Source organism: Falco peregrinus, chromosome 1 (genome assembly GCF_023634155.1).
Source record: "Falco peregrinus isolate bFalPer1 chromosome 1, bFalPer1.pri, whole genome shotgun sequence".
Classification (NCBI taxonomy): domain Eukaryota; kingdom Metazoa; phylum Chordata; class Aves; order Falconiformes; family Falconidae; genus Falco; species Falco peregrinus.
In genome coordinates this window covers 87,838,641-87,852,405 of record NC_073721.1, presented here as the reverse complement: position 1 = coordinate 87,852,405, position 13,765 = coordinate 87,838,641, and the positions used below count along the sequence as shown (strand labels likewise).

Sequence of the window (13,765 nt, the reverse complement as noted above, 5' to 3'; positions counted from 1 at the left end):
GCATTAATCAAAACAGATTTAAAAATATTCACCTGCAAGTCTTGAGTTTAGAAACATTCAAAACTAATTACAGAAAGTTTCTAACATAACTAGAAAAGGTGGAAAGATCAGAAGGTGCAAATATCAGAAATATGGAGTGGCTTCTGTATTAGAACTCTATGACTTTTGATTTTGGAAGAGGGACATCTAAAGAAGGCTACAACAGAGGTTTATAAAATCATGAACAATACGAAGGAAGTGAACAGGTAATTTTAATCACTGTATTGCAGTGCAAGGATTTCTTGCACTGCCCATAAAATTGTAGTGCTGTCTTGTGCTTGAAGTCACAGCACACGTACACATGCATTTTTGAGGATTTTTACATTCAATCAGCCTTGAAGCCTTTGTGGAATATTCTAAATACAGTGTGGTTGCTCATTCACCAGTGACTTGCAAAAGTCACCAAAAGACCAGGTGAAAGTAAGCTATCGAACTGGACTAGGCAGGATTTAGCAGCTGGTAGCAAATCCTATCTGCATGTCACAAGCAAGTCACAACTCCTTGGTCCTACAGAAATTACCTTGGTAACAGAAGGAAGTGCTGATAGCCAGACCGTCTTCTGTGATAACTGCGGAAATCCAATGGCTTTCCTCAGATAGCGGTCATGTATTTCACAAGTGCTGAGAATATATAGAGCACAGGCGATGGCATAGCCTCCCCAGTTAGAGACCCCTGCAAAAGAATGGCACCAGGAAATAAATGGAAAAACCCCAATATCTATTGCAAAGATACCTAACCTGCATAGGGCGGTAGGCACATAAAACTGAGTCTCATGTAGCGTGGTGAAACGGAACATGAATATATATTAAATATTGACACGAATTTGGAACATTTATTTCAGAAATACACAATTGCTTAACATACTGAAATGTTTTCTAGTATTATGTATTCTAGTATTTCTAGTACAGATTGAATTTCTCTAAGTTTCCATCTAGTTTAGTTTGTGGTTTGTCTTTCCAACAAAGCAAAAACTCAAATGGGCATGGTCTGTAGCACGGTTCCCCTTGGCTTAGTGTGATGTCCATGAACTGTCAGGAGCCATGGTACAGCCTGGTGTCTTTTGTTTCTAACCACACAGAGGTAGAAGATTTTGATAAAGTATCCTAAACCAGGCAAATTTTTACTGGTGTCAGATTTTATAATGGAACGCTGTACCATTGCAGAGAATCCCTTTTTGGTCACAAAATGAGGCCTGATTAAAGAGTTCAGCTATTTTGTAAGATACGAAGCTATGGTGAAGCTAATTGTCTGTGTCTTGATGATGTGTCCTTGGTGTAAGTGTCATAAACAAAAGGACATTCTAACACAGTTAAGATCCATAATTTTTCTGTATGCTGTTATCAAATCAGTGCACACAGTCTTGTTAGACAGCTTCTTTGTCAAGACTCTATTGGGGATCATTAGATTTGAAACTTGCTCTGAGAAGTTGTCTCTGCTACCTGATACCTTTTCCAGAGATGCAGAATAGCAAAATTTTCAAGAAGTGTGGAAGTTGTTTTAGTGCATGTAGTTTTGCATACTTAAACATGTCCAAAGCTCCACCTCACTTCCCTTTGCAGGGTCTGGGTGTGACAGTTGCTTTCAAAGTAAAAATTATCAGAATTGCCAAAACAGCCACTGTAGATACTATATACATATAGCCATAAGAAGTAGATATACTTATCACCACACTCTCATTTCTCCCAGAAATTGCTGTCTTAGTATCAAGATTGTTAGACACCTAGGTTAGAAACCTCAAAACCTGAGCCTAAGTACCCTATAGTCCATGCAGTTCAGAAATCGGCCCCTGCTGAACACAGCTCTTTCACTTGCAAATTTTACTTTGCGCTACTTAAGATGTTAAGGTAGCAGAGAATTTTAACTATAACATTCAACTTTTGTTGTACATCAAGAATGTACACCTGTCCTTAAGTGGCTGGTAAAAGGACGTACCATCTCTTCATGTAAAAAATATGACTGATTTAGGCCTGAAAAGGTCACACCCACAGAAGCTCATGAATTATACTGAAAATCCATATCTGCACAGGTATTTTAATTCTCACACAGATCACTTCCGCAGTCTTCCTTGTTATTTTATTTAAGGTGTGATTTTTTTCAAGAATATTCAGGATTTGCCCTCCTATTTCCAATTAAATGCGCTTTCTCACTTCAATTAAATGCGCATCCTCAATTTTCAGTCAGTCCTGCTGAAGCCATAGTTGCTTAACTCTTCAGAAAATGGACATAATACAGAGACAGATTTGTTTGCCCGGGATGACTTGGTCATACAAATAAAGGGCCAACACAAATTAGTTCGAAAGACAGATGTTTTCTTGTCAATTCTGTTCTCAAACATCAGCAACTCTCCCACCCCCCCAAAAAAAATCCCTTACCAGCTACAATAGTAAAATCAGCTTCAACATCACAGGCTATAACATCTCCATTTTTTATGTACTTCTTTACAGCACCTTTTACTTTCCCCATTCCCAATTCATTTCCTCCATCTCCAACACCTTTATGAAAAGAGAAAAAGACCAAATGAGTATGAACCCAGCATATAACTAACAATCCTTTCAGAAATTTAGAAATTTCTGAACAGCTCATAGCTTCACATAAGGCGATTTATCCTTTTTCATCAAGTGTCTAAAACCAGAAGGTTGTGAATGGAATGGCTGAAAGCATCACCTATCACACACTAACCTGTAAGCGTATATGTGCAATGTATGCTGTATTAGTGCATGCAAAAGAAATAAAAATTATCAAGTGCTCAAGAACTGCAGATAGAATTAAGATAGTAAACTTCGCCTATGGAAGGCCTTAAACAAGTGTTCGGTATAATGCATTATCAGAAGTACATTAGCACAAATAAAGAAGAAAATTAATCCAAAATAAACCTGAGGAATTTGTCCATGACTATAATAAAGCAAGCATAGAAAACTTTGGCTTGTTAAAAGCTTTAATTAAAAAAAAAAGAGATTAAAAGTAGCAAATATTTCAGAAAGTTAAGCAAAAAGTAAGGACTTTGGCAGAAGTAGGACTTGGCAATCTGTTTTACACAATCATTGCGCCACAGTATACAAAGAGGCCAACCCTGTGCACTATAACTGTTTTCATTTTTTCTAATAACTTATGAAACACATAGCCAGTCTTCCTTTTTTTTTTTTTTTTTTTTTTTAGTGTTCTTATATTTGGGGTGTGGGCCCTTGATTTTTGCTGGCCAAGTAGAAAGGCTATGTATTTGTCTCAGTGATTTCAGTAAAATCAATGGGACCTATGTAATTTCAGGAAAATTCTGGGCAATCCTGTGTTTGGGACATAAAATTGTTAGATGTCATTCTGAGATCTGGAGATAAGGATAATACATAAATTAGCAGCTTACATGAAAGCTGGATAGTACCTCTAGTCTCTTACTAATGTATAACAACACCCCCCCCCCCAAAAAAAAAAAAAAAATTCCATCTGTTTAAATGAAAATCAACATTTCTCTTTCACCTGTTAGTCTAAAAATGGCATTTTCTCAACTTGGAAGGTTTTATAGAAAATTCCTAGTTCATGTCTCTGAAACAGAACAGTCAAGAGCTCTAAGTCCTCACTGCAACATATCGTATTTGAATTTGAAATGTGACTATGAATAGTATGTGTTACAGGAGAGAATTTATAGTATTTATAATTTACACTTCAAGCCCTGAAAAGTGATAAATTTAACACTTTGAGTAACTGCATAAACATCTCACGTAAGTCTGTAGCAAATTTCTTCTCTAAGAGAAATAGAAAATTATTTCTCAGCAGCAATTTTTTATGTAACTCCTTAAGTCTACATAGTCAAGGAGAGCATAACTGAGTGACACAACTTATATAAAAGGATTTAAATAATCTGTTCACAATTATTTCGATGTTCAGACTTAATGGTGGTTTCTAAAATCTGCTTGTTGGTAGCACTTTTCAAATAGGTAATGACATAATCATGGTGCCTCTATCATCATATATAAATATGGTAGTTACTACTGGGTTGTAAGAATCCATACAACGTTCTGATTTTTCTTATATTAAAAATCCAAAATTTTGCTCTTAATAGTCTTTAAACATGCTAAAATGAATTCTTGTCATTTGAAGATCGTCACCAGTTTCTTTAACTGAAAGATACTAATCTGTTTTTCAGAGGGTTTTTTCTATCAGCCTTGCTTTGCTTTTTCTTGTCTTTGTGAAAGTCCTGTCACCAGGATGGTTTTGCAGTTAGTAGATCTACAGCTGTGGATAGATCCCATTTGCATTACACTGGGAGGAAAAGAACACCACGCTGAAAATTTTTCCTGTACCATCTGTTTTCTTCCTCCTCTACACATCAGCAGAGGACTACATTTTACTCTAGATTTCCAGACTGAGATTCACCTGACAAAATACAAGCCATCTACCCATGAGCTGGTCAGCTATGCTTCTTTTAAAGTCAGCAGAGAGAAACAAACCCTTCAAACATTCAGTTCATCTCACCCCAAGGCAGACATTCCAAATATAGATGCCTAAAATAGACAAGATGAATGCTCTTCTCCTAAAGGCCTGAGTGCTTTCCAGGCAGAGAAAAAATAGCTCTCTTGGATTTTCCATGAAAGTTTTCACTGACTACATTGGCTTCTAAACTGCATTCATAAAAAACACATAAGATGTCAGTCTTCTATGATAAAAAACATTTGTATGAAAGGGAAATGTGTGACAATATTTTTTCACGCAGCACTTTGGAAAGCTTTTCATTAGCTCCTTTATAAGTAGCATATAGCTAGGTCAATTAAATAAGCATATAGCTATGTCAACTGAAAAAAAATAGCATGTGGTTTCTGTAACGTCTTAAACTTTTACTTCAGTCTTTAGTGGAAAATGAGCCCTTCCAACCTCAGCCTTTCATGTCTTATTTTTTATTTTCCTGAAGGCTACTGTTTACTCCATGACTTTTTATGATACCAGTACCCATACAATTGTAGGCATTGTTCACAATTTGTCTGTAGTCAAACTCCTAGATCAGATTTTTTTTAAACAAAGACCTTGTTTTAAATGCAAATCTTGACAGCCATTAATCAGCAGGTAACAAATGTTCTAACATTTCCCCTCTCCACTTACTAACACAATACTTCTTGCCACCGAGCACACTATGTAAAGATTTCTGTAAGGCTGAAAATTTGATCTTTCTAGTATCCTTTTCTAGTCTAGAAAGTTATCTGAATACTCTGCCCTAACATAGTATAATATTTGCATTTTATTTTGGAACTAGACATATGCCTCCAAATTCCTGCTGACCACGAAGAAAGTCAAAGATAGCCCCACCAGAAAAATTTACCATAATCAGTAGCACTACATTGTCATCAGTAATGAGATATAGGATGCAAAGGCCACAGCGCAGATCGGTGCCTTGTTAGGCTAGGCTTTGCAGAAATACATTGAAGAAAACCAACAGCCATTCCAAGAAATTGTAATCAAATTAAAAGAAAAAAAAGAGACACAAAAAGATAGCATGATAAGCAAAATAAGAAACGTTAACTAGGTAACAGACAACATAAAGAAACAATTGCATTGTTTTTCATTAGATACTCAGTTAGCCATCCAGCACAGAATATCCATATACACAAATTCCATGGTAATCAGAGCAGGTACTTTCATTACCTTTTGAAACTTATGACTTGTTAAATCATTTCCTATGCAGACATCTCTTTAGAGAAAATTCACAGCAATGGGACACAGCAAATCTGGATAACTGCTTCTTCTTAACAAGTCCGTGATATTTTTAATTAATGACATTTCATAGTATATTTGAATATTCAGGGAACGTTTAAAACAAATTCTGCTGAACAGATTTAAATTCCCACCTTGCAGAACACTCCAAACTCTGCCAAATCAATAACATTCTTTGACCTGCTCTGGCAGATATTTTAAAAGATTAGGGCATTTTTATTAAAGGAATCAGGATGTGATATTATATAATAGCTGGAAAGACCAAGTCCCTGTATCAACACTCTAAAAACAGGGACAAGAATTGAAATCAGCTGCAGCAGATCAAGCTCTGAGGCATTTTGCTAAACATCTTTATGAAAGGGAGTTTTCTCTATCTTTATTCAGTCAATCTTTGGCTTTTCTACCAAGATTGCCAGCAGAGTGCCATCTAGAGTGCTTCTTTTTGAATGATGAGAGTTACTCCTCAGGAATAGGAAAAAAATGGAATTACATCTAAACAAAACGTACTGCAAGCTTTCAGAACATACAGAAACACCAGGGAACTCTTCTGCTATACAGCTTTAAATGATTCCAACACACTGAAATCTGACTATGCATTGCCTCTGCAGGAGCTCTGTAAATTCTGTGGAAACATTTGAAAAACGTCAACACTGAGAAGTCAAAGTTCCTGTGTTTTTGGTAACAGGAGTGAGTCCACAGCACTACAAGAAATTAAAAAGCCAGATTGGCAGACACGTTTTAATGTGAGTGAAATCAGCCTGACATGGGTACTTACTTGTTTTGTGACACTCATTTCTGATTTTGTTTCTAATAGTTACACAGATTAAAGATCTCCAGGCTCTGTTTTGGTCCACACAGAGTAGCAGGAGGCATCTGATTGTACAAGAGCGTTGTACAACACTTGTATAGATACACCTTGATCTATGTCATATTTTTTCAAAACCAAACGCAATTAAACTTCCAAGAAAGGACCACTGGCAAAAGAGAGGAGCACTATGTTGACAAAAGCATTCTTATTAGAAGTGTTAGCGAATGTCGATGCAGTTGTGACAGAAAGGACAATGTCCTCCTTTAAAGATTATTACCGTATACATATATTTTGTTAGAGAAGGCACTATTGTAGTAGATGCAAATATGCAATCTCTGCTTAAGAGAATGTACTGCTAAAAGACAAAATAAACTAAGATTCCATTCAGACTGCTGTTTTAACACAGGTATAATATTCATAAAAATAAATATAATATTTAATATGTAATGTTTCCATTCAACAGTCATTTGCTTTCTATGCTGCCTTCCACACATAACATGCAAAATAAAGTCTGTGTTAAAAACTACATTTAGAGAAATGTATGTACGCACACTGATGTATAGATAATACATCTAGGCTTGGGTTTGGTTTTTTTGTCCTTAAATAACTTTGAAATCAACTCCCTTATTTTTTCCAGCTGTGAGAACTTTTCAATAGAAACTTGTACTTTTTCTCCAGTAACGGTCTCTTTAAATTCAACCACAACGAACAGCTGTAGCCTGCAAGCAGTTACTCAACACCTGCCTCCTGCTCCCCTGCACTTCCACTAAGAGTTCCCATTTTGTGCTTCTTTCACTTTGAGAATATAACACAAACTCACACATACCTGTTGTTGTGACTCCTGGAATGGTTTGTGCAGCTAAAAACAGGTCATCTATGGGATCCACAAGGTGTTTAATATTCACTTTCCTGGCATTGTAATAATTGCCATCAGCAGCCATCCCAGCACGCTCTATTGCTATCAGGTGATCAAATCTGGTTAGAGAGGAGTGAAAAAACAGAGGAGTCGAAGCTGTGATTTTCACCTAGCAAAGTTTTCTGTTGGCTGCTTCTCCTGGTGTGCTTGGTTCTGTGTTCTGACCGTTTTGGGATTCAAGGTAAAACTTGGAAACTGTTTTGTTATTTCTGAATGTAGTTCTCTACAGTTTATTTTAAAAGGTTAGTCTATTTCTTTATAGCTTCAGTGCAACTCCCTCAAACCACATTTGCCACCAAGAAATGGAGAAGTTCCTGAAATCCTCCTAACCAGCAATCCTTTGGGTCAGCCATCTGGCCATGCTCTGTTTCATGTTAAAATAGGCAATACCTTGTAAGACAGTGGTCTATAAGTGTTTTCAAAGAAAACAAAAAAGTGGAAATTAATGATCATCTAAATCCTTGGTAGTGCAAATATAATCTCTTCTTAAAGTACACTGCTTGGCAAATATTTTTTTATTTCTGGTTAGGGATTTTTTTGGTTTGGGTCTTTAGATTTGGAGGATTTTTCTTTAAGTCTATGGCTGTTTTGCTACTTATGAGAGTAGACAGATGTGCTACAGATGTCCTACATTTTAAGCAGAATTTTAGTACTCAGTTCTGCCACTGTATGTTAGAATTAAGTTGTTCTGCTTCTGCTTCTCCAGTTTTACTGTTAAAAGGTTACTAATTCTGCTGAATTACTTAATGTTCTTGTGGGTGGGTATCTACGGTGGTTCCAGAGACCTTAAGCAGGTTAGTTGTCTACTTTAAAGAAACACTTCAGCTTTTGGGGACTGAAATAGAAACTGCCTGTAATTACATTATGCATAGCTATAAACTATATTTGTAAAACTATACGTAAAAACCAAAGACATCACGCATACTATTACAGCATACAATTATAGCATAAGTAATCTGTGGAAAGAAATGAGAATTGAATAAGACGGTGAAGCAAATACCAGGGTGAAAGATCTTTTTATTAAAGAGAATAAACTGAGGGTAACTACATTTAAATGCTTTACAAGGAAAGATCAATAGAAATGAGCAATGTATGCCTGCTTAAAGGAAATGTAAGTTGCCTGCTAAGTAATGAAATGTGCATACAGCTACTTGGCAAATTCTCCAGTGCATTAACACTAATCACACACTGTTTAAATTTGAATGTTTCCCTAACATTGTACACTCAGCAATACTTATGCAAACAGTTTAAATAATCAATATTCAGAAATGCATGCATACATCTATGATTTTGGTTTTGGCTGCCTAAAGACAATAGGATGATCACCTTCACACTATTACAAACACATGACATTTTATTAAATCAAATTGGATTCCCCACTTGTCACACTTGAGCCAAAGCTCTGGAAAGTGAACACACTCCACAACTCTTTTCCTAGCTCTTTCACTGACTCTGACATAATAATTCCCCCTTCTGATTTTCTCAGTGATTTAAAAACTGGTAAAATAATATACTCTGTGAGTGTATATATATCTATGGAATAACAGCTGAAAAGCTTTTGGAAATTTTTCGAAGGAAAAGAGCTAATTGATGTATGAAGTATCATTTCTTTTTTTGTACTCCAGAAATGTGTAATTACAGGATAATATGGAATTCTGGGCTCTATGTGTGCTCCAACACTGGTTTCTAAGGTTTTTTTCTGTTCACTTGAAGTGTTAAGGATTTACTTGTAACTGTTATGCCGTCTTAGATCATGGTCATTATTTTTATCATAACTTTACATAGTAGAAGTGTGATCCATTCTAAAAAACTGAGTACACATACCTAGGTCTTCCAGGATTCCCACCTTCACACAAAAACATCAAAGCTGAATCGGCACCTTCCCTTTGATAACTCAATACAGGGACAGGTCTCTTCAGGATTCCTACAAGGGAACAAAATACAATTCGGATACTATGTACCTCTCTTTTTTCATTATTTTTTAAAATGTGTGTTTGAATAACTTAGAAAAAAAGTAGAACAGTTAGAATAGTAAGGATTTGATGTCTTTACACAGTTCCTGATAAGCTCCCTGTCGCCTTACTTCTAATTTAAACTCATTTGGATGTTAGTGCTAGTAAATGGGACCTTGAGAGGTCTGCGAGAACGAGAGCAGACATCCAGAGTTCTTCACAAACAGCTAATCCAGAACCAGTACCCAGGCACATAAGTACTAACTTGATGCCAGCTGGGTTTAAAACCATGCCATTGTGGCAAGGCTGATCAGAGCTTAGAGGGTTCACCCCGGGTCATCCTCTGAAAAAAAAATAAAACCCGGTACTAAGTGACAGTGAGAATAACTGAAGTAAACCTTGGCTCAAATTGGCAAGATAAAAACTGGAAAAAAAACGTGTGTCTTACCTAGTTGAACAGCCTCGTCAATAATCTTTTTATTGAGATTCACGGCTCTCTGATCTGTTACTATGGTAACCTCTTTCTCCAAGGCCTGCAGCATGGCTGCGACAGCCAGCGTGCCCGGCGGCCCGTCGTTCTCCTCGGGCGGCTGGTGGGTGCAGTGGGTCGGGAACCCGGTGGTCAGCAGCACGGCCCGCGCATGGCAGAGGGACAGGCCAGCCTTCAGCAGCTCGTCCTGCCGGCGCAGGGGGGCTATGCCCCGCTCTCCTGCAAAAGGGGGTTTAAAGAGAGTGGTACGCTTCAGTATGTCATTCTGTTGAAGTTTCTGTGTGGGTGAACCTGCATACTTTAATGACATAAAATGGGGTTTAAAAAAAAAAAAAAAGAAAGAAAAACCTCTGGTCAAGGCAGGAATTGGGGTAATTTCCTCAGGAAACCTAGGAAGGTGTAGGATATGAGTAATGCTGATAATGGGCTGTGCTTCCAGGTTAGGAATTTCAGTTAACTGGATTTTGTAAATTACTATACCTAGCATTTCTAGGTATTGGTGTAAATAGCTTTTTCTTTTTTTTTTTGAGAACTTACTGCACATTGTTTCCATTTCTTTGGCCCTCTGCTTTCCTCTGATCTGCTGTGACAGTCGTGCTAGACCACATCTACCTACTGATGCTAGATTGCAACTCGGGCACCCCAGATCTTACATAGGTTTTGATACAGACTTCAGATGAGTAAGCTGGCCCTTTGTCTCTATTTAACTCTGTCTGCATAGAGAAAAGTTCATTCCCAAATAAATCCCACTTAATGAAATTAATAACCACGGAAGTGAGGATTCAGAGACATGGTAAGTTACCAAGGGACTTCATAAACTCAGTTAATACAGAGGTGACTGCTAAAAGATCTTGTAACACTTCATGTAGTAGAGAATTTTTACCTGACCTTGAGGAACAGGTAAAAATATATTAACAGATGTCTCTTCTCATGGGTCAGCCCCTACAGAGGCAACGCGGTGCTATTGGTGTATGTCTGCCACTGTTCAAGCACCTCCTATCCCCTCTCCCTTCCCTGGCACTGAGAAAAAAATGTTCACAGCATAGTCCTTCTGATTTGCTATCGTTCCTGACAGCCATGAATACCAGTGTGACGTGCCGATATTCATGGGCTGATGGTGAGAGGTAAGTCATCACTATTGTTTTCTAGCCTACTCACATCTTCATCTTTCTCACCTTCCCCCCACCTGCACTTTCCTATTTTTGTCCTCAGTTTCCCCTCTGCCATTTCTCCCTTGGTTCCTCCTAAATAACATACAGGCAATGTACAGATAGTGGACATGGAAAAAAGTTCTGAACAAAACATAGAGCAAGAGAAGCAGGGAATATTAGTCTCTGAGAAGTGGGGCATGTTAACTGAATTAAAGTACTGTACTGTCCTTGAGCAATAAAATGAGCTAGCTCTCAAGTTAGGTTCTGTGTTTCTGCAGAGCATGGCATCGTGCCAGGCTGAACTCCAGAGTGGGAAAAGGAGGGGCCTTGTGAGTAAAAATAAACAGACCCAAACATGCACACAGCCCAGACCTGGAGCTTGGGAGAGCTGGACATAAGCTGTTTTCCACTACTGCCTTCAGAGGATTTCAGAAAACTTATGGGAAACTGATCAGAATTTACAGCAGACAGAGGGGGCTAATTCAGTGTGTATTACAGGAACGGTTGCACTATTCAGTTTGCTTTTATGTTCCTCTCATCTTCCTTACGCACACGTGCAGCCCCACCTCTCAACCTTCTGTGGTGGCCGGGTCACTTCAGTCTATCACGAACATCTCTGCGATGAGTATGTCAGCAGAGTTTGTTGTAATTCCACCCATCACAGAGGGATGTTTGAAAAGCATATGCAACTACTACAACTTTCTGGTAGGAGCACAGGGGTCATAAACATGTGTAAAGAAACGTGCTATTTACTCAACGGTGAATACCAGTGTAGCTGCTACCAGCATGCTGTGGTGCCATGTACTTTACATACCAATTTCAGTTTTATTCAGCAACAGTTCTTATTCCCTGTGGACTCTCCAGTCTGCTGTAAACATTGATGCTTCTGTGTACTTTGAAAGTATACAGTCATCAAGATCAGATCTTCCATTACCCCTAAGGTGGGATGGTTTTGGCCAGACTCTGATATTGAGTAGAGTAGCAGAAAATGTAAGGCCTAGTTATATTAGCTCACTGTATTCCACAAATAATATTTTAAATCTTAAAATTGCCTTTAGATTTTGTGTTCTTGAACTTTATGAATATCTGAAAAAGCATGATAGGTCATATCTACCTCGTAACAAATCCACTAAAGGAAAAGAGGTGTCTTACCGGGATCTATTCCAATTAGGGTCTCTAGAGTCCTTATCTTTTGGGCTGCTTCTGCTGACACAATACTGTAATGCAGAGGATCTTGAGAAATGCAGTGGACTTGTGGGACTTCTCCTGAGGATCTGACTGTGACATCATCATTCTTTAGGTCAGTAACGAACATGCAGCCAGGAGAATGAGTAAAAGCTAATGGAGCTCCTAAAATAGGTGAAAAAACTTCAGTTAAACTCTTTGAAATATCAGAATGACAAAGTCACAAAAATTTATTTAATTACAAATATTAATATAATAATATAAATAATCATATTAAACATTATAAATAAAAATATTTAATCACAAAAAAATATTTAATGTAACAACACCGAGTCTCTGCCTGATGATACTTCTAAAAACAGGTGATATTTTAAGTTACACTGCAACAGTTAATGCATCTTGAGAAAGAAATTTATGCATTTACATCTGAAAATGTTTTCACTTTTACGAAGGTCATATGGGTAGTTGATCAGGTTTTTTTACAATATACTCTTTGGCATAAATCTGAGGCAACTTAGGAACTGAACACTAGTATCCTTCAAGGAAGTCTGTCAGGAGCTGGCAAATCTGAAAATTGCATTTGACACACATGAAGTGCATTGACATAAGAACAAGTTAATGCTTAAGTTTGCACAGCGTGTTGGTGATACCGTTTCCGTAAGAAAAAAACCTAATTTTCTAGGTTCTAGTGCTGCTGGAAGCTATTAGAGTCTGTCTTGTACCTTTGAATATCCCTGTAATAGGAGTTGACATAGTTTTGTCATACTACCGCTTGCTGGCTAGGAGTAGTCCTTTATCAGACTAAGAAAAGGGGGACTAAGAAAAAGCATCTCTGCACAGTGTCTTGCCAACCTAGCTAGAAAACCTGTAGACTGGCAAGAAATAATGACAAAAGGTGACCAGTAAGTCTTAGCAAAGGGAATCTGAGCAGCATCAAACCCCACAGTGAACAATAAGCTTATTTAGACCTGACAGCATAGTAGCTCCCTAAACTGAAAATATTTGCTGTCTTTATGTTAATACCAGAAATGTTGATCTAGATTATACCTGATTTGGCAAAATTGGTATGTTGTTGGATAAATCACAGCTAGTATACTTAAACAAGAAAAACCTTACTTTGTTAGGATGGTGAAATGGGAGGAGATATTTCTTTACAAGTATATATGTGCTCGGTCTGTGCTAGATCTGTTGGGAGCTAGTAATTTAAAAGCAGCTGGGGAACACGGCTGTTGAGGTTTAATATACCTCACCAAACCATGTGACTAGACAGTATTTCTTATGAGAAGCTAGCAGATTATTCTGAACTACCTAGCTGAAAAAGGAGCACAGCAAGATACAAACTGTCCAAATAGTTCCTGGAATGCATTAATGAAGACTGGTTTTAACACAGAAAATGGCAAAATAAACAAAAGTGAAAGTGAGTTCCAGGCAAAGCCAGGATAGACAGCTGCTTTGGGCAACAGGCTGTAGAGAGGTTGGCAATTTTTTTCTCTCCTTTTTCTGCAGCAAGGGTGCATGAGGTAGATG

The 13,765-nt window shown here is 37.6% G+C and overlaps 1 protein-coding gene across 13 annotated transcripts in view; it reads right to left on the bottom strand.

The window, feature by feature from the left end:
• The window catches only part of DGLUCY (D-glutamate cyclase), a 47,731-nt gene that overhangs the window by 4,048 nt on the left and 29,918 nt on the right, over positions 1 to 13,765 (bottom strand). For all 13 annotated transcript variants that reach the window (XM_055800973.1, XM_055800954.1, XM_055800926.1 and 10 more), the window contains 6 exons: positions 12,206 to 12,403; positions 9,861 to 10,121; positions 9,285 to 9,384; positions 7,371 to 7,519; positions 2,412 to 2,531; positions 560 to 711 (listed from right to left, as the gene is read on the bottom strand). In XM_055800973.1, coding sequence (XP_055656948.1) covers positions 560 to 711; positions 2,412 to 2,531; positions 7,371 to 7,519; positions 9,285 to 9,384; positions 9,861 to 10,121; positions 12,206 to 12,403 — 980 coding nt within the window. The remainder of the gene's footprint in view (positions 1 to 559; positions 712 to 2,411; positions 2,532 to 7,370; positions 7,520 to 9,284; positions 9,385 to 9,860; positions 10,122 to 12,205; positions 12,404 to 13,765) is intronic.